The 21613-nt window shown below is 41.4% G+C and overlaps 1 protein-coding gene across 11 annotated transcripts in view; it reads right to left on the bottom strand.

Annotated features, from left to right (window-relative positions):
• LMO7 (LIM domain 7) overlaps positions 1–21613 on the bottom strand; it is a 204021-nt gene that overhangs the window by 85153 nt on the left and 97255 nt on the right. For all 11 annotated transcript variants that reach the window (XM_032314733.1, XM_032314738.1, XM_032314739.1 and 8 more), the window contains one exon: positions 10486–10592. In XM_032314733.1, coding sequence (XP_032170624.1) covers positions 10486–10592 — 107 coding nt within the window. The remainder of the gene's footprint in view (positions 1–10485; positions 10593–21613) is intronic.

Genomic DNA, 21613 nt, shown 5'->3' on the forward strand with positions numbered 1-21613 from the left:
TTGAAATACTCTGGACACTCTAGCACCATGATTTCCTTACCTAGTTCATCCCTCCAAACCCATCGTTCCCTTAGGCTTGCCAACTATAAATCATGCCAGGGCTCCGTGAGACACAAAAGCAAACATTGAGACTTCAGAACGCATTTCATCTTCTTCACTTTGGGTCTGAAGATCGAGATAGAAAAGGAGGAGGACGTGTTTTACTTGTACCCACCCAGGATTCAGGATCTGTACACAGTGAACATTAAGTATGTGATGGATGTGTTTAAGGAGCCACGCTAGAGGAGGTCTACAGGTGAGAGGACTCAGTGCCCCCAGGCTCGGACTCACCCACCCTCATCAGCCCATCAGGTCAGTAAGGCTTCCAGCTCCCCTAGAGCAGGCATCTCTAGCTCCAACAGCCCAAGGCTTATATCCATGGAAGTCAAAGTCTTCAATAAAGGACTTTTTTCCCTGCCTCTTCCTTGCAAGTAGAATTAAAAGGAGAATGGAAAATATGAGAAAAGACACGCAGTTCTAATTCTTAATCATCTGGGATCAGCATGCTTCAGACACTCATAGGTAGTGGTCATACCATTGCTGTTCCTCCTCTAAGACAGAGGGGGCCCAAGCTCCTTTGTAGAATGAATTCATCACCAAAATGAACAAAGATCTGGAACCCCTCAGGATGTGAAGACTCACTCTCTGAAGCCTTACACAAATTTTCACATATGTTCTTACTTAGTGTGTGTGTGTATGCACTACTGCACATGCTATAGGTGAATACACATCATTACGTACAAAACAGAGCATGAGATAACCATCTCGTAGACATTTTTCTTCTCGATATTAAGCCAAAAGCAGCCTAGTAACGTCTCAGCCAAATTGTTTACCCAGATACATGGTTTCTTTTAAAGATTATTTCCATATCTCAGTCAACTAAAAAGATACAGAACAGAAGCATTTTCCAAAAAATCTACCAGTCAATATTATTGTAATGTAATGAAAGACAATGTAATAACAGTCTTGTCTGTCAATGTAGTAACAGTGATACTTGGTATTTATTTAAAGATTTTTTGGTTTAGGTATTTATTTAAAGATTTCTCCCCCAAATTGATTAAAGCACACAGACAAAATCCTTGTTAAATTGCTAGTGGCTAATACAGTTAATTCACAACAGCCACCTCTTCCAGGCCACCGAGATCCTCTACTTTTCCCCCTTCTCAGCTTAAGAAAAATTGGTTTACCTGAAGTGTGTTCCAATCATGTTTTTAATCTGGTTTTTTTTAATGGAATTGTATTACACTGTCATTTACATTCAATGTGATTTACTTACATTTATATGGCAAGTATATGCTGTTTCCCTGAAATCAAAGGCTTTTCAGTGACACTTTCTGAACCATGTTTTCTGAGGTTTACTGGACATACTTGGCCAATGGTATCTGGAGCAACAGTACTAAGCTCTTAAGGAAAAGTTAGAACACATCACCCCGCCAGACAGTTTAGTTGGGATGGTTGGTCAGTTCAGTAGGGATACTCAAAATCATGTCTAAGTTGACCAGCAGCCACTCTCACCAGACAAGGCTGCTCAACATGACAGATTATACCTGGGCAATATCCCTAAAACATTTCTACTCCATTAACCTAAACTCTTAAAAATAAACCAATACATGGTCAATATGTTACTTAACACCCAATCAATTTAATATTTTTGATAGCAAAGCTCTTTTTAAAAACAACAAAAAAAATCAAGTTATGTTATAGCAGAGTATTAACATAAAAGTATGCTTCCAGGTTTCTTCACTTTTCTCCCCTTGTGTACAAGTACATCTTGAAGTAAGCAGCAAGATTTTTGACCTTCCAAATAGTGATGATTGCTATTTATGATGTGTATATATATATGTACATATATACATATATATATATAGTGTCCAGGGTAAAAACCACAAATATTTTAGATAATATAAACCAGACTTTATGCTGTTAGTATAGTAGCCTTTTGATGGACAAAACATATGGGAGATGCCCAAAAGTAGCAGCTAAGTTTTCTGTCTGGTGGATAACATGGCTGGAGCATGCATTAGAGTTCCCTAAAGTTTATGAACACATTTCGGAAAAAATTCATAAGCCCTACAAAAGCATTTCAGAGAACAGTGTCTGATCTTGCCTACCCAAAGGATAACTTCCTCTCCTCATGGCCAAAAGGACAGACTTTTCATGGAAATGAAGGGGGGGAAATGGGATGATAAAAGTAAAACAATAAAGGTTTGGATTTGGATTTGTGGATAGACTAATTTTGGTTTTATGTCAGTTTTTATTTTGAAAATATGGGAGCAAAACTTTTTTAAAAGATGCAAATCAAACTAACATTTACAATTCAGGATATGTACAAAAAGCTGAGTTCTCATAAAAAGTAATAGAATTGTTTTCCATCCCAGGGTGCCTGGGTGACTCAGTCGGTTAAGAGTCTGACTCTTGATTTCAGCTCAGGTGATGATCTCAGGGTCATGAGACTGAGCTCCATGAGGGTTATAGCGCCTGCTTAAGATTGTCTCTCTTGGGGCGCCTGGGTGGCTCAGTGGGTTAAAGCCTCTGCCTTCGGCTCAGGTCATGATACTGGAGAACTGGGATCGAGCCCCACATCCGGCTCTCTGCTCGACGGGGAGCCTGATTCCTCCTCTCTCTCTACCTGCCTCTCTGCCTACTTGTGATCTCTGTCTGTCAGACGAATAAATAAAATCTTAAAAAAAAAAAAAAAAAAGATGGTCTCTCTCCCCCACCCCCCGCCCCATGCCCCACATCAACCCACTCATGCTCTCTTTCTCCCAAAGGAAAAATAAAGGAAAGAATTGTTTTTGGCCCCTCATATACAGGAGCAAAAGCAAATATCTTAGCTATCTGTTTCTCTGGTTTCCAGCTTTGCTAGTTTAACAAAATAAATTGTAAAAAGTTGACTACACATAAAGGTCAGAAAAACATACCTGTTTTAATATTGGCTCCCAATCAAAAGAAAGGAAGGATTAAGTCTAAAAAGGCTTAAATTCCCATTTAAAATCTAAAACCTATAGTTAACTGTCACAATTTAAGGATCCAGGGACCACATTTTTTTCATCCATGTTCTTCTGCAGAGGACATGTATCTTCATAAGGTCAAGAAGGGAGAGCCAAATTATGAAAATGATCACAATTATAATTCAACACCATTTATTGAGCACCACTGTATGCCAAACACTTAGCACTTTACATGCCTGATTTTGTAATCATTACATCTTTGTGAGGTAGGGGTAGCCCCTAAATGGGGTTACTTGCTAAGCTCCAAGATAGCAGCCATGACATCCGTCTTGTTCAGCGAGAAGCAAAGTTATCCCAGCAAGGAAAAATAACCTAAAGGTCATTCAGCTACCGTGTGACAGAACGGGATGGGATTAAACCCGTGTCAGGGGACACCTAAATCCTTGCTCTCATCCTAGACGCTTATCTGTTCATGACAACTGATGCACACTGACTCAACTTTTTGTTCCAACCTGAGGCAAAGTGAGAGAAATGCAGCCTGAAGAAATAGCTCAAATGGAATGTTAAGAAATTTTCCAGTTTCTGTATGTACATATTCTTTTTTTTTAAAGATTTTATTTATGTATTGGACAGACAGAGATCCCAAGTAGGCAGAGAGGCAGGCAGAGAGAGAGAAGAGGAAGCAGAGCAGAGAGCCCGATGTGGGGCTCAATCCCAGGACCCTGGGATCATGACCTGAGCCGAAGGCAGAGGCTTTAACCCACTGAGCCACCCAGGCGGCCCTGTGTGCATTCTTCACGTGGTTATCTTGCCATCAGTCAAAGTGACGTCAAAGTCATAGGTAACATGTGACTTTTTTCTTACTGGCTTTGGTGTTTGATGCTAGGGATAGGGAAAAGGTACCAAGGCAGGTAGCTTGACTTTGGAAGGAATGAGGCTTTCTATGAACTTGTTGATAAAATTTCATGAAGTACTTTTAGGATTCTCTAAGAAGTACCTCCAATATTGATCCCTGCTTTTAAAAATTTTTATTTCTTGCCCTTCAATTTCTACAAGCTATTCTAACTACCTATAGAACCAACTTATTTTCCACCCAAAAGTCTTTAGCATATATTTAGATCTATTTCACAAAATGAAGTGACTTGTGATCATGATATGAAAACATTAAAATTCTTCTAAAACTTCATATAAGCAAGCTCAGAACATCCTTCAAATGTCCATTAAACTTAGTGATTATCATTTGCACATTAGCATAAAGATTAGGACTTCCATCAACTACTTTGAAAGGTACAAGGTCCAAAGTTTCCACTTTAGTGTACTACACACTGAGGTAAACACACATTCCTCTTTAAAATTGTATCCATTTTACAGTATGTTGAAATATGCCACATACTATTCTGGAATGATAAGTGAAAGGCAATTAAAAACCAGGAGATCAACAGCTGCTTTGCCAGATCTGCCTTGCAATTTTGGAAAGAGAAGAAAACTTGACAAAGGGAAAAAGAAATTAAGTTTCCATTTTCAAAACCTGGCTTTAAAATGTCCAGGAGGTCAAAATAATCAGGGGTATTAAGGAGAGACATGTTAGGATGAGCACTGGGTGTTATATGCAACTGATGAATCACTGAACACTGTAACAAAAACTTACGATGCACTATATGCTGACTAACTGAAAAATTAAATAATTAATTTTCAAATAAATACTTAACACTTAGAGGTGTCAGAAACTAAGGAAAAAGGGGGATAATGTAATTGTCCCTGTCCTCAAATGGTCTCAAGTTTAGGCCAAAATTAGATGTTGATGAAAACAGAAGTGCTCTCAAAGCCCACATGAGAAATCAATGTCACCCCCCACTGGAAATGTTTTCCTGATAAGAAGTTGAAAGGATTGTTCATCTCTATATACCCAGAGAAGCCTGTGCATTTATCTCAAAACAATGTACTCTGTGAATTTACGGGGACATTTCCTTAATTCTAAAGGGAACCCCACTAAGGGCAGTATTTTGGCTCCCCCGTATTTTGACTGGTAAGAGTGGCTTCTGGGAACCGCACATTTAGTTGCTACAGAGAAAATGCCCAGTTGGGGCTTGTTTGTGTGACATACAAGCCAATGACTTCTGACACCAAAACTTCCCCTTACTGAACTATGTGCCATTTTCTCCTCTGAAGCTCCAGAAATACACGGAAGCACACACACACCGCACACAAATGCTCACGTAAATCCCACCAGTATATGGTAAGAAACTCAGAGCAAAGCAATGCTTAACACCTCTAGTTACTGGTGAAGCTTTCAGTTTCAAAAGTGACTAACAGGGGCTACCGATATTATAATGTGTGTCATGTTAAAAGTTTGATGGATTTAACATATGCAGCCCTACAGGTCATAATCTGAAAGACAGAAGAACCTCTTCAACAAAAGGTTTTCTCTTTGGTTTCACCCTTTGAAGGACCTTGTTACAAAACAAATACCAGCCGGTCAAAGGGAAGCAAATTCTATTATTCTCTCATGAACAAACTCATGTCAACCTCTACGCAGATGAGCTGCCCAGGGAGACTCTGGAGCAAAGAACACAGAACAGGTTCCTTTTGACTATAAAGACCGTGGGCCAGAAAAGCCTACATCATCAAGCCTCACCTAGCACGCCGAGACCCAATCAGGCCCCCCCAGCCTTGGGGACTGAAGTGGGTGTAGTGCTGAGGATAGAGAGCTGGCATTCAGAAACCTATTTCTCTATCCGAGAAGTTAGCTAAGAACTGAAAATGGAGAGAAACTAATCCTACATAAAACTTCAGTTATTTTATAGCTTGTCTCTGCATCAGACCTGCCTCCTATTCCAGAACCTTTCTCTGCAACTACACAGACTCTTCGATAATCTAACCCTGCAATTAAAGAACATTTGAAAACACGTCCACACATTTTTGCTGCTGGCCTTAAAGAGAGTCTTGGCAACCCGAAAGAATGAATGCCCCCTTTCAGGAACTCCCTAACACGAGAGAATCGCTGAACGGGTTAGAGGTGTGTGCAGTGCAAACTTCCTTTCTGTTTCATTCCCTTCTAATTGCTTGGTAGGAAGAGAACATTTTAAAATGGTAACATGAATTGACAGGTGGAAGTCACTGGGATCAAGTTACTGATCCAAGTTTAGATGTCATTATTTAAAAAAAAAAAAAAAAGGATAAAGATGTTGAGAAACTCATTTGAAGGGCATGAAAAAAAAAAAGTAAAAGCAGGTTTAAGTAAGAAAATGATGAAAATTACTTCAGAGTAGGTATATTTTTACTTACATGAATTAAAATCTTAAATAAATACGCACATACACATTCATATCCCAAACTCAGTTTGGCAGGCGGTTCGAGTTGCCATCTGGGAACCAGATTCCTGAGAAATGACTTTACAGTATTGCCACAAAATCAAGTATCCTTTTGAAGCTCCAGAGAACAGTTAAATTCTTAAAATATCGTTTTGAGCCTCCCTTATTTTCATGAGGGAAATATGTTAACACTAATTGTTTCCAACTACTGTTCCTTTGTCAACTAGTATGCGTAAAAAAAAAATCAATTTCTGTACCCTCCCTTTGAGAGACATCTTCTAAAAACCAAAACATTTTAAGTTACCGTTTACACCTAAAATATCAGTAGCTAAAGGGAAGCGTAATTCTATACTTGAAAATAATTTTTCTTCGCATAACTGCACTAGCGTGCTCAAGACCATGGCCATCCTGCAATTGTATTATGAACAGAATGCGTCTGAGGAAGTGCTAAAAACTGGCTTGGAATGATAAGGGGGTAGAAAGAAGAAACATGTTTACAATCTGTTCAAATTCTCAGCTTCAAAATTTCAATATATAATTCGTTAGAGCAATGGTTTAAATATGGGACGGTGTTTCAGAGCCAAGTTGCTAAAAATATAATTAAAACCTACAGTAGTCAACTCCGCCTTTCTGCCAACTTTGATTCCTCTAATACAGGACAACCTCTGAACCACTCTGTCAAGTGGACTTCTACGACAAGCAATTGCTCGGTGCCACTGAGTGACCAGATGCCACCCCAAAGAGCATGACATTTGCTATGGGACTCTCCAGTGTGCAGTGGCATGATGTTGGGGTCACGGTGCTTCCTCTGCTAAAGCCTTCTGCAGAAAGTGTGCAAAGACAGCTCCGTAGGAGTCTCACCGCCTCTTCTCTGTGGATTGTGTTTCTGAGTTCAGGACAGATATTTAGGGAATGGTTAATAATAATGAAGCCATTATTCACTGGTGCAGAAGCTAAATTTCACGGCCTCGATAAGTGTCTTGACCAGGGCAAGTTCAACCTCAATCTACTGTAACTCATGAAGGCAAACTCACAGATTTGCTTTTCCTGTTGGGGGAAAGAACAGGTCAAGATGGATCCTACTCATTACAGTCAGGAATGTCAAAATATAAGTATTAACTGATATTTGAGTACATGCAGTCCCAAAATAAATGAATAATTCAAACATGCTTGGAAATGTTCCAACTACTTCCTACAAGAAGTAATAGTTAGAACATTTAGATCACATATTAATATGTATATTTATAGAAATATAAGGAATACCCTAGTTCTGTTTGACCAGTGGAAAAGTTTTTATTGCAAAGTAAATTGCAAATCTGTAGTTGCTGGAAAATGAGTTTTTATAGTTAGGGTCTGGATTTTTTAAATTAATGAAGAGCAACAGCTCTCTAAATTGGTTGCCTCCGTTCCTGCCACTCATTCCTACCTCACAAAACTCTCCTGGGCTCTGTGTGCCATCGTGGCTTTTTTTTTTAGTCGCTGCCCTCTCACAAGAAATAACTTCCATTTGCCGGCCTGGAGGCTTATTGACTGACCTCTCCTATTTGCTTTCAGCGTGTCATGCAAACACGCATGTTAGATCACACTCGCAGCATGTCTACAAACTGCTCAAGAAGGCTTACCAGACGAGCTCTGATAGAGCATTTAAAATAATTGAGTACTTTGCCCCATTTTTGCTAGTTTTAATGTATACACAGATGAGCAAAAAAACACATTACTCACACTCAGGAGATAATGAGCTTTCCTTTTTAAATGGTCAAACATACTAACACGGAAATACATAAATTATTATAACAATATAAGCAAAAAGTTACATTTTAGCAGAATATAATGTCAGTCAGTAGCCTTCATTTCCACATGATTAACTTTCAGGCAGAGTGGAAATAAGGAATTTAAAGTCTAAGTCAGGGTTTCTCAACCTCAGCACCACCGATATTTGGGGCTGAAAATTTCTTTGTTTGGGGGACTATCCTGTCCACTGACAGGTAGTTAGCAGCATTCCTGCCCCACGAGATGCCGACAGCACTCCCAGCCCAACTGTAGTGACAAAACTATCTCTCAACCTTCCCAAACGTCCACCGGGGGAACAAAACTGTCCCCAGTTGAAAACCACCGGTCTAACCAACACCAAGTCCTTTAATCTACAATAATGATAGGATGGGGTCTGACCTACAGAACTCCCCGCATTATATTAAGAAAACTAAAAACAGAAATACATGGATATTTAGTAACCAGTCACTTGTTTTCCCATAAACTTGCTTCCTTTTATAAAACTGCTATCTCCAAGCAGAAGAGCTGCGGCCAACATTTTTGAATAAGCCACTTGTCAGCTTGCACAGGTTTCATGAATGGGGGGGGGGGGGGCCTCCCGGCTTCTGTTGCGGTAGACCCAGGGTCAAGCCCTGTGCTCTCTGGTCCAACGAGACAGAATTATCAGGGGAAATGTTCCCAAGCAGAGCCCAGGCTCTCAGGCATTCCTGCTGGTACTACCTAGGCACACCTTTATGAACTTGCGGTTTGCACTGAAACAAGTTGTTCTGCATACTTCCTACTACAGCCCTAACTACGCGACCTCCCAGTTTCGGTTTGTCAGTGATTTAATTTCCTTCGAGACTGAACCCAGGTACTGATTTTTTTTCCCTAAACACTTTAGACCCAACATCTCATGAAGACAGCTCCAGGCAGGTTTTGTTCAGAGCATTTTTGGAATTAGAAGCCAACAAACATGTTTTGCCTAATCAGTAGCCTACTCAAACATCTGCTACAGAGTTTCAAAACCTTCCAGGATTTGGGTGGGGGTGTGGGGATGTTTTCCTTAAGTTGTCCCTGTTCATTAAGAATAAAGCACTTTCTAAGTGAAAACTTTATTTGCCCATCAGATACGTCTCTAGAGAAGGCTGATCAGGAAAAATAAATCAAAGTCATCCATGTGGTTATTTTCATGGATATCAAGCATGATCTCACAATACTGCATAAGTAAACATGCCATTTTGGTGATGAAACTTAGGAACAAACTATCTTCCAATTAATCAGAAATGCAGACAGACCCATCCCTGCTATGCACTTACCAAGGCTGTGTAATTTAGAAACGCTAATTCAACAGAACTAGAAGCATATACGTTCAAAATGGCTTGATCGTTTAAAAATATGTACTGTTAGGCTTTGAAAATATGAATTTTATCTGGACTTTTAGCTTTTACTACTAAAAGACCATGCGTACTATAATACTTATACACAGGGTTATTTTTCTTTAAGAAAAATCATTGGCCATTTTTAAGATTTTACCATCAATTCTTAAATAGCTTTTAAAGCTATTACAACAGGATATCAACCATATAAACTAAATCTTTGTCTAAAATGGTAGAAGCTAATTTTTCCATTTCTATTTTTTTCTCTCCTTTTAAAAATGTTAATTAGCTTTAATGGTCATGATAAAGAGGTAGTCTTTCCTACAAAATTAAATCATTTTCCTGTCACGATTATCTGGCAACACAAGTTTATTCTGACTCACTGAAAGCAAATTAGATTTATAGGGGGGAAAACAATCTCACAGGAGCTTAAAACCAGATTTCCTGAAACCATATACTCCGACATGACACCATTTTCCATCTAAAACACAACAGAAACACCTGTGCACGCTTTCACCCCCCACTTTCACTTTCTCATCTATACTATTAAAATAGTGAAAAACAGCTTATTTTTAGAAATCAACCACAATTGACAAGGTCATTAGCGCTCCACATTGGTGCCAGCCACCACTGCCTTCCAAATTACAAAAGAAAGTCTCTTTAACCACTGTCCCAGTCTCATTTTTGTTAGTCTTAATTCCAAATATATAAAGACCACATTTTTACTCTATAAAATGTAATATAACCTGTAAAGTCACTCTATAACGTGTACCCTCACCATTAGCCGCCAAACACTACCATGCTGGACAAGTATTAAAATATAAACTACCATTTTAGCTAGTATAGAGATTTAAAATAACAACATGCCACGGTCTCAATTACTGACAGCTTCACATTCACAATCCCTAAGCTATTTTTTAAATAATCAGTTTTGGAATGAGAACAGAGGAAGACGGAGGTACGATTTTTCAGTAATCATAAAATCTCAGAAATTCTTTGCACTTCAGCCACAAGCCCTAAGGTGAAAAAAATGTGTAACAAACCAGTGAAACTTACCTGACAGTGACTCGGTTTGATAAATCCTGGAGATCCCCAGGATGGAAAAGCTGGGCTTCTTTCAATCCAATCTGTTCACAAGCTTTCAAAAAAACGTTTATATTATCCTGTGAAAAGAAGTGGAAAGTGATTGCTTAGCCGAGCTCTCTCTCAAACAAAGGGTACAAATTTTTATGATAGAACTTCTAGGCTTCAAAGTCCAATTACAGCCAGCAAAAAAGGAGGCAGCAAGACCAATGCATACATTTTTTTTTTTTTAATTACACGGGCATGTGTAGCCTTTCAGTCTTGCAGAGCATAAACGGTAGTGCTAGCTTATGCCCGGGCATACGCTGTTCTGTGATCTTTGTGACCAGCACGTTAAACATTACCTGTTACAGGACAAGTGCCTAGCCACTGAGCAGTAATCTACACTTTGATGTCAGCTCTGCTCCGCAAACAAACGCCCTCTTCCCAGCTTTGCACGACAAGCCTCACCTCTCCTCTTTAAAAATAACTCCAGCTACTGACATTCACCCACCCAGAAACTGTTGGCAGGGAAGAAATAAGAGGAGGAACATTCTGTTTCTATGATTACAAATTGCAGAACGACTGTGGAATACCACACCTGGAATCTGGGTTCGGCTGCCGAGCCAGCTCTTGACAGACAGGGAAACCACACTATAGGACCCAGGAGGAGCTAAACATTCATTGGCCGAGTCACATAGTTTAGGTGTGGTACATTATTCACGCCCTGCACCTGCCTCAGGGACGGCCTCCAAAAAGAATGAAAATCTAGGCTGTCCTCCTAGCTAATTTCAAAAACACAAATCCCCCTTTCACAAACCAGTGCTTTCCCTTCCTGTCAACGGCTGCCCGGACCCTGGCTACCTCAGACACACATTTGGTGAACAGACTCCGCGTGAGCTGCCCTCTTCTCCTTTAGGGGGTTGAGCTTGTGAAGGTTGCATGGGGACCATGGACCTTCTCTTTGTGAGGACTCTCGGGAAAAGAATAGCCTGCTAGCATGCCAACACGCGTCCATGCCAACACGCACCCATGCACTGGCACACTGGCACCGCCACATCCGTCGTGAGAGAGGGCCTCCCTGAGACCTCACCTCCCTGGCGGCTGGCCGTGAGGAGCCAGAAGACAGCTGCCCCTCGGGGAAAGATGATGACTCTTATCCCATCAGGAGAAGTTCATCCCCAGGAGAAGAGGCAGGGTGGCCCAGTGAAATGGGAGAGAACAATAGAGGAGCAAGGATGAAGAGGCTAAATTCAACAGCACAGATTCTGGAGAGAATGAGAGGGGTTAGGGAAAGGGTAAACAAATGTATGGCAAGAGAAAAGCCATCCTGACTACTAGACACTAAGGGACCTTCAAAACAAAGTGTGTGTTGAGATGAGAGGTTATCCTAGTGTACTATCAGTTAAAGGCAGCGTGAACTACCCAGCTGGAAGTTGAAATCCACAATTGTTTGATTTTTTTTCTCCCAAGATTTTAATTAAATTCACGTTTATTAGCATACAGTGTAGAGTAGAATTTCAAGAGTAGAATTTAGTGATTCATCACTTATATACAACACCTGGTGTTCATCCCAAGTGCCCTCCTTAATGCCCACCACCCATTTAGCCCATCCCCACACACACCTTCCCTCCAACAACCCTCAGTTTGTTCTGTATAGTTAAGAGTCTCTTATGGTTTGCCTCCCTCTCCGTTTTTATCTTATTCTTCTTCCCCTTCCCATACGTTCACCTGTTTGTTTCTTCAGTTCCAACGAGTGAAATCATGTTCTATTTGTCCTTCTCTGACTCATTTGACTTAGCATAATACACTCTAGTTCCATCCCTGTCATTGCAAATGGCAAGATCTCATTCTTTTGAAGGCCAAGTAATATTCCATTGTGTCTACCTCATCTTTTTTTATCCATTCATCAGTTGATGGACATTGGGCTCTTCCCATAATTTGTCCATTGTGGAATCCAAGATCATTTGAAGCAAGAGGTTGAAGATTAAAAGAATTTATAAGTCAAAAGTCAAACAACTCAATGGAAGGTATTCAATCTTAGTAGAAAAAAGGGGGAATAACATATTGGCAAAATTCCAGAATCAGCAAAAGTGATCATTTTGTTAAGCTCACATAATTTTTAAAACCTACACTATCTCATTACTGTCATTCAAATTAACAGTTCTAAAACTGGCCTTCAAAGAAGCAGACAAGAAAAAACGGCTTGGTGTCCTAGTACCTCAAATCCTACAGGAAGAAAAGCACATTTCTAAAGAGGAAGAATAATCCATTAGAAATCGTCCTACTTTAAAAAAAAAAAAAAAAAAAAAGGAAAAAGGAAGTCTTCCCACAAATTCAATTTGGTCTGAATGTTTAAAATGTTATAAAACATTATGACAAAGTTAAACTGAAAGTAAACCTATTGAATGAACAGCCAGAATGGTTCTACATGTGTTTTCTAAAGATATAATAGCATGTATCTGGTTGACAAGTATGTACCTATTGATAAGAATAAATAAAGCCACAAATGCCTCAAAACCCATCCACCTATTTAGAAAGAAACCACTTCAAATCTGAAGTGATTATAATTAATTGGAGACAATAAAAATAGATTGATTAATTTCTAGTATTAAATAAAGCCATTACATTAAAAAGCAAGTTCTCTTAAAGAGCTCCATGATGATGAAAAGGAAGGGGGGAAAAACAGGAAAAAAGAGGGAAAAAAAGGAAAGAAGGGGGGAAAAAAAGACAAAAAAAAAAAAGAAAAAAAAGAGCTCAATGATGCTCAGGTTTAAAACAGACGAGCTTTACAAACACGGCCCCACGTGGCCTATGCAGCAAGAACAAGTTGTATTAAGATCAGAATTGCCACATAAATCCTGCTTTTTGGACTTGAGCCTATTGGTAATTTATTTTTTGCAATTTCAAAAGACCTAGGCAGAGAGTCGCCTAAGGGGAGATACAAAATTATAAAATTTTAATGTCTGTTGGAACATCATAAAGCCACACCCCACTCAACATATTAAAAGGGAAGCATTTAGTTTCATTAATGGGATCGTTTTCACTTGAAACTAGCCAAGATAAAGTAAAAACAAAGGACAAACATGAAACATCTTCTCATTGGACTGTTTGCCAGGACCCCAAGTTAGCTCTGCCACTAACCAACTGTGTGGGTTTGGAAACATTCATCAGCCTTTCTGGCCCCATTTTCCTCATCTGTGAAATGAGTAGTTTTTGGATCTGCACCCCATTCCCTAGGGCACACAGCTCTGTGCAAGAGGAGAGAAGCCGGTCCCCCTTGACCCAACCCTCAAGACTTCATGTCAAAAGCCTGCACCCAACTTCTGCACCTCCTACTCGGTGAGAACCACAAATGGCTTTACAAAAACAAAACAAAATGAGGGTCCCGGAAGATCTGCAATAGCTCTTTTCAGAGTCATTTATCTACGACATGAATAAAAGCAGACACTAGTTAAACCGACAAGGCAGGATGACTTAAGATTTTCATAGTCTCCCCCAAACTCTCTCCAGCCCTTGGCCTTGAGTCATTTACAAAGTAACCATGACAGGTGGAGCAATGAGGGTGAATTAGAGATGAGTGAGGGAGTCAGGAACACTATTTGCTCACAACTGAGGAAAGATGAGGAATCCACAAAAATTTACCAATATTCCCAGGATTCCGTTAGTCCCCTAGGGTACCTCTATTGATTATCTACCACTACAGAACTGGTTATCCCAAAACTTGCAGCTTAAAACCATAGACATTTATGATTTCACAGTCTTTGAAGATCAGGAATTCGGGAGTAACCCAAGTTGGATGGCTCTTGGAGGTCTCCAAGCAGCTATAGACGTTAGGCCAGACTGCAATCACCTAGGACCTTCCTGGGGCTTGAAGAAGCCATGTCCAGGGTGGTGCCCTCAGAGCCAGCAAGTTGGGGCTGGTTATGGCAGGAAGCCTGTGTTCTTTACCAAACACACTTTTCTATGAGGCTGCCAGACAGAATGAATGATCCAAAAGCAAGTAAGGTGGCAGCTGTAGTGTCTCATGACCTATCTTTCCAAGTTCTACATCATTACTTCCTAAGTCTCCTGCCAGTAACATAGGGCAGCCTTATTCAATGTAGGGAGAACCACACAAGAACAGAAAGAGCAGGAGTGGGATCTCTGAGGACCAGACACTCCAGTTCACTCTCTAGCCCCAATGATTTATGTCCCTCCCACATGCAAAATACATGAACCCTTTCCCAAAGTCCTGGAAATGCTACCCCTTTGCAAGGGGAGCTCAAAGTTTGGAATTTCATCTGAACCAGATCCAGGTTTACACACAGCTCCTCAAGTGCAGATCCTTGAGGATAGCCCTTGAACACAGTTCCTCTCAAGGTGAAAATCAGTGAACTAAAGTGACAAGTTACCCTCCCTCACACACCCAAATACAGTGGTGTAGAGTAACCTCTAGCCATATTCTAGTTCAAAGTGTGGAGGAATTAAGGTACACAGGAGTCGCTGATCCACAGAAACTCCACAAGGCATAGACTGGAAGGTCCTTCATAGGATCCAAGGCCAGCAAACACCCCATAGATTTCCACTTCCCTCTCTGGACTGGTGATTCCACCTCACAACCACCTTTTACTTCCCTGCGAAGTAGCTTGTGTTTGCAGGTATGTAGCTCTTCCAGTCCGCTTCCTGCCTGTGAAGGCTGGGGGAACTAAAGGTCTTTTCATTTGGTCATCCTCTGTCCTTTTCACTCTATTTTTACAGTATTTGCTTCTGCAAATCCAATTCCCTCAATACTGCGATGCATCCTACTGCACTTAAACACTTTAGAGAAAAGCCACACCCACAAGTTCCCACCAGAGAAGCCTTCTCCATCTTGGTCTGCAGAGATGACAGAGGGACATCTGCTTTCTGCTCTTAGAAGCCCTACAGCTTGCCAGGACAGACTTCCAAAGTACTATTTCAGATCTTTCCAAGATCTTAAAGGATTTCACAGCCTCACCCTAGGTTTCACCTTCAGACCTATTTCAGAAGCCCTGAATAAGACCAAAATCCTAACCGATTCTGAAAAAGAGTAAAACAGTGCTCAGGGCTATAACCGTAGAGGCAACAAGAGCCACACAGTCACCACCTTAAACCAATGGCGTTGGAATGACGTCACCTGGAAGTGGGCCCCATCAATGAACCAAACGTTCCTCAGATGCTCACTCTGGTCTGTTACTCCCAGTAAGTTTCTATGCCTACTTCAAGCAAGAGTTTTTGATTAAAAAAGGAAGCACATCATCCAATTCCTCTGACCCTGAGCACACGTGGGGTGCAGATTAATTAAGTTGAAGGCCAAGAGGCTTGGTGACCTCAATTCCTTTTCTATTTACAGTATAGCACCAAAGCCCCTGTCTCCTGTCCCTAGAGTTAACAGTGACAAAAAGTTAGGAAGTGGGACGCCTGGGTGGCTCAGTTGGTTAAGCAGCTGCCTTCGGCTCAGGTCATGATCCCAGGGTCCTGGGATCGAGTCCCACATCGGGCTCCTTGCTCGGCAGGGAGCCTGCTTCTCCCTCTGCCTCTGCCTGCCTCTCTGTCTGCCTGTGCTCGTGCACTCTCTCTCCCTCTGTCTCTGACAAATAAAAAAAAAAAAAAAAAAAAAAAAAAGTTAGGAAGTATATGCCAACAACCAAGAGGTTGTAACCACAGTTTGAGACAGAAAAACCGAACCTAAATCTCTATGGTAGAGTAGCAGTCCCCAGTGGGCCACATCGGAATCAGCAGAGGGAGCACACAGTCACCCCACAGGAGATGCTCACGACACAACTAGAACAGCTGGCCCAGCCTCTTAGTCCTTGACGTGGGATCCACACACCATCAGCATCACCTGGGAGACGGTTAGAAATGCAGACTCAAGTACCGCCCTGGACTGACTCCATCAGAATCCACATGCTAAGAAAATCCCAGGAGATTCGAATCTTCATAGACATCGTTTTGTGGCAAAATAACAAAATAAGGAAAATATTTCCAACTAGGATTGATAGCAGTGTTTCTCCTTAGGAAGAGCAGCGGTCGTCTACGGATTCTGGAGCTCATCATTAGGTCATCCCCAAAAGTACCCAAATTCCATTCCTATGATATATTTATTGGGACCATTCAGAATTATTTTAAAGCAACTGCCAAGCACGGAGTGACAACGATACACCCAAATGTGCATTTCAGTTATGTAGTTTCTATGAAGGAAGTGGTGTGGTTGCAATTTTGATCAGTGGCACGAGTTTTATTATTAGAGATGTCATCTCCTTATGTGTGGCTTAGTGAATAAATGGAAGCTGTGTTACTAACCCCTGCATGGGATAATTACAGTTTGTAGGAAAACACACAGACCCAACTTCAGCAGGTTATTTGTGAGATAAGTACACAGCACATTTTCCTTTGCTGCTTCTCTGCAAAGAGCCTCAGTCGTGTGCTGAAAGCAAAGGATTTGAGGACAAGGAGAGCAGTCAAGTTCCATCACATATGATGACAGGCGTAAGAACCAACTAGGAATGCTTAAAAGCAATTGCCAAGTGACACTGAGGGCCCAGGGGATTATACATGATAAATCACGGCATGCTTTTCTCCAGCACTGCTTGGCAGAGGAGGGGCAGGAACCATACCGAGAGGCAGAACCGAGCCCCGGCAAGTTAGGGCAGCGAAAGGTCAAAAGCATGAGGACCATGCTCTGCTGAAGGGCTAGTTACTGAAATGCTAATCAACGTGGGTTGCAATTAACTTCACAGAAGCAGCAACAGGCTCTGTCGAACTGCAGCATGGATTAAGTATGGTCTTCCATGGTGTTCAAATTAAACTTTATACATCAAAAATGAAGGAGTTCTAAAACCTATCTACTCTGTTGGAAGGAAGGAAGGAAGGAAGAGGAAGGGGGGGAGGGGAAAGGGAAGGGACACAAAATGCTGAAATAGAGGCTTAAGAATTTCTGTCTGAGACCAGACTGGTGGTTGCCAAAAGTCAGTGGACAAAATGGGAATAAAAGAAAAAAAAAAAAAAAAAAAAAGTTCTGTCCTCAAATTATCCATGCTCTCTGTTCCAAAGTAAAACAAATACATAACTGCTTAAAGAAACATGTCATGGGGGCGCCTGGGTGGCTCAGTGGGTTAAGCCGCTGTCTTCGGCTCGGGTCATGATCTCGGGGTCCTGGGATCGAGTCCCGCATCGGGCTCTCTGCTCAGCGGGGAGCCTGCTTCCTCCTCTCTCTCTGCCTGCCTCTCTGCCTACTTGTGGTCTCTCTGTCAAATAAATAAATAAAATCTTTAAAAAAAAAAAAAAAAGAAAGAAAAGAAACATGTCATGATGATGCCAAAACACATTATACGAAGCAGTGACGTACATTTAATGAAGGAGAACAACATGGAGTATGAGCCTAGAGCGGGCCGGGAATCCGCACTCCGTTCAGCACGGCTGCTCCCACCGCTTTCCGAGAGTCACTTCTACAGGGGACGTGTCTGGATCATCAGCCCTTCTTTTAGCTTTCCCAGCCCCAGGGACTCCTTGCTTTATGAGGCTGACTCACTTTTCATCATTTCTATGTCAAAAAAAAAGTCCCTCGCTGTCATTGTAAAACACTGATCCTAAATCTGCCTACTTAATGCGCACTACGTTCTCGTCTTTCTCCCACGGGAGTCCTTAGCCACTTAGACAGCTCTCCTGCCTCAGACACGCCACACGTTGCCCCAGCCTCACATCTTCTCTTCGGATAGCCCCGGTTTCTCAACCCCCCTTGACCCTCTGTGACACTTTTCAGTTCTCCTGTCGTCCCAACTGGCCCTCCGCTGAACAGCTGTTTCTCTCAAGTTCACATTCACCGAGATCTTACTGTATGCCAGGCAGTATGCTGAGACCCTTTATGCAAATTATCTCTAATTCACAGTAAAATATCATACGAAGTCTTTTTGTTCTCATTTTACACATGAAGGATCTGAGGCCTAAGAGGTATGCGATGAACCTGAGGTCATTCAAACCTCAAGCAGTCCAATTCCTGCGTCTGTGCTCTTAACCCCTATGTTCGTTTTCACCATGAGGGAAACACACCCCCACTAGTCGGTGGCTGAAAACAAGACCAGTTTATTGTCTTAGAGTTCTGGAGGTCAGAAGTCCAAAATCAGTCTCCCCAGGTTAAAATCAAGGTGTTGGCAGGGCTCCATTTACTCTGGAGGCTCTAGGAGAAAATCCATTTCTTTCATCTTTTCCATCGCTAGAGGCTCCTTCCTCCACCCTCAAAGCCAGCATCATCAGCCTGAGTCTGTCACACCACCACCCAACTAATTCTCGCTCTCTCTTCCACTTATGAGGACCATCGGGATTACAATGGGCCCACCTGGATAATCCCGATCCATTCCTCATCTCAAAGTCAACGGATTTACACCTCAGTCGTCCCTGGAACCCAATGTGCCGCCACCACAACACACTGGCCGGTTCGCGGATTAGAGCGTGGACATTATGGGGAGCCATTCCTCCTAGGACAACTGCCACACTTCCTCGAAGACAGTTTCCTGTTTGTTAGGTCTTCCCTTCTCAAGATGAAACACCTGTAACTCAGAAGAGGACTCCAGATGTGGTTAACTGTCCAAGTCACTAACAATGACTTGGGTCACCAAAGACGGCCCTCTTGGCAAATGACAGTAACAGTGATTTTGAACGTTTACCGAGGAAATAGACATGTGGTTGGCAGTTTCTAGGCTATAGCAAGTGGTCAGTAAGTGGACCTTACTTCTCGTTAGAGGCCACGTATCCTACATACTCTGGCATCCAACACACCATTGGCTAACTGAGACATACAATAGCAACAACCAGTTCACAATGACATCACACTTCACAGCAAGATGATCAGTGAGTTTTAATGGGTCAGGAGGCTAGTGAAATCTGGAATAAAATAAGGTGGATGTGAAGAATCTGAAATGAAAGTCATGTGATTCTATTAAAGGAAGTTTCATGGATAAAGGTATAAAATGTATGATTGAGTTGGCAGATAATATAAAACCGCTGGACCCTGGTGACTCTCGATCACTTTAAATTGCAGATTTTTATATGCAGTCAATTAACTATACATTATTCTTCCAGCGTCCACAAAGAGGACTACTTTTCCCATGTTTTTATTCCATCCTTTTTGTTTTAAACGAAAATAGTGCAAGTACAAAGTCCTAAGGCAAACTGCAGAAACTTTTCTCCATGTTTACATGGATTTCCATTTAGCTCCTTAAAATTTGAGCATTTTTATTCAACTACTTAAGATTTCACCTACAGATATTACCTGGTCTATTTTTCTCTGTCTTAACTCTTACCAAGACCCCAACAGAAATTTTGCAGGAAAGGAGACATGTCTAAAAGGGAAAGGCTGGTAAAAAGACTGAATAAACCATGAATGAAAAAAATGGGCAACACGTTGGGGAAATGACCAGAGAACAAGCAATGCTGAGACTCCCATCCTGTCCACGGGATGCCATATCTAATGCTTGTTTTGTGGGAATGCAGGCCTGCTGTTGTCACATTCACTGAGAAGCCAGATATGAGGATTTTATCTGAAATCTAAGGGTATGCAAATTTTGGCTCAAGTTTTAGAAATAAACAAAAACAGTGAAGTCAAACAAAATACATCATGAACCATTTTATGACCTCTAGCTGGTTGCCTGGTCTCTCCATGGGACCAGCCCAGGAATATGTCACTGTAAACATCTGTTTGCAGGGGACAAGGCTAGTTTCTAGTGTTATTTTCTTTCTTACAAATAATCACAAACCATCATTTTAATCATATTTTTCATGATGTTGTCAGGGAACAATATCTAAGATTGACACTGATCACTTTGACATTTATAAATCTGCAATCTTATATAAACTGCCTCAATTTCCAGTTTCTCCCTTGATCCTTCCCTTCCCTTCACTGACCCTCTCATTCCTTTTATTATCTCAAGAAACTACTGATGCAAAGACCCTGGCTTCTCTGCCAACCCATGAGCAAGAGCTATATGGTCTGCCATCAATTTCCTCCATTCCCAATACTGTCACCATCACCTCTTGCCTGAACTACTGTATTAGTCAGAGTTCTCTAGACAATAGAACAACAAGATACATATATCTATAGAAAGACATTTATTTGCAGGAACTGACTTATATGATTATGGAGGCTGAGCAGTCCCATGATCTGCCCATCTACAAGCTGGACCCCCAGGAGAGCCAACAGTGTACTTTCAGTCCATGTCCAGAATCCTGAGAACCAGCAGAGTCAATGAAATGTTCCATTTGAAAGTAAGTTCCAGTTTCAAAGCTGGCAAGCTTGAGACCCAAGAAAAGCCAGTGTTTTAGTCCAAGTCCAAAGGCAGGGAAAGACCAATGTTCCAGTTCATGCAGTCAGGCAGCAACAGTTTCCTCTGACTCACAGGAGCATTAGACTTTTTGTTTTAGTCAACCCTTCAACTGATTATATGAGGCCCATCCACATTAGGGAGAACAATCTGCTTTCCCCACGCTACAGATTCAAATGTTCACCTCATCCAAAGACACCCTCACAGACAGATGCAGAATAATGTAAGAATGCCTAACCAGTATCTGGACACTCCATAGTCAGTCAAGCCAGACAAAAATTAGTCATTACAACTACCAAAACTGTTCTTTAACTGGCCTTCTTGCTTCTCTTCTTGATTTCCTTCAGTCTATTGTTCACCCAGCAACTTGCAGTTTTTTATTTTTACATTTTATTGGGGTATAATTCACATAGAAACCATAAGTTAAAGGGTACAATTCAATGATTTTTAGTATATTCACAGATACGTAAATCCTTTACCACAGGCATCCAGTGATCCTAACAACAAATTAAACCACTCTCAAAAGCCCCCAGGGGCTTCTCATCATGCTGGGAGTAAAATGTGATCTACTCACCAAAGCCTATGAAACCTATACAACCTTCCTGGCCCACCCCATCTGCCTCACTTAGATCCAGACCTATAGTCTTTACCTGAACCAGCCTGATCCTGCCTTGATCTTCCCTCTCTTCCTTCTGTTTCAAAAAGTCCCATGATCCCCATATTTTCCCCCTCCTCCACACTTCCTTCAGGTCCCTCACCAAATGTCAACTCCAGGAACAAGATATCACTGAGCCTTTTCTGAAACA

Source organism: Mustela erminea, chromosome 15 (genome assembly GCF_009829155.1).
Source record: "Mustela erminea isolate mMusErm1 chromosome 15, mMusErm1.Pri, whole genome shotgun sequence".
NCBI classification, from domain to species: domain Eukaryota; kingdom Metazoa; phylum Chordata; class Mammalia; order Carnivora; family Mustelidae; genus Mustela; species Mustela erminea.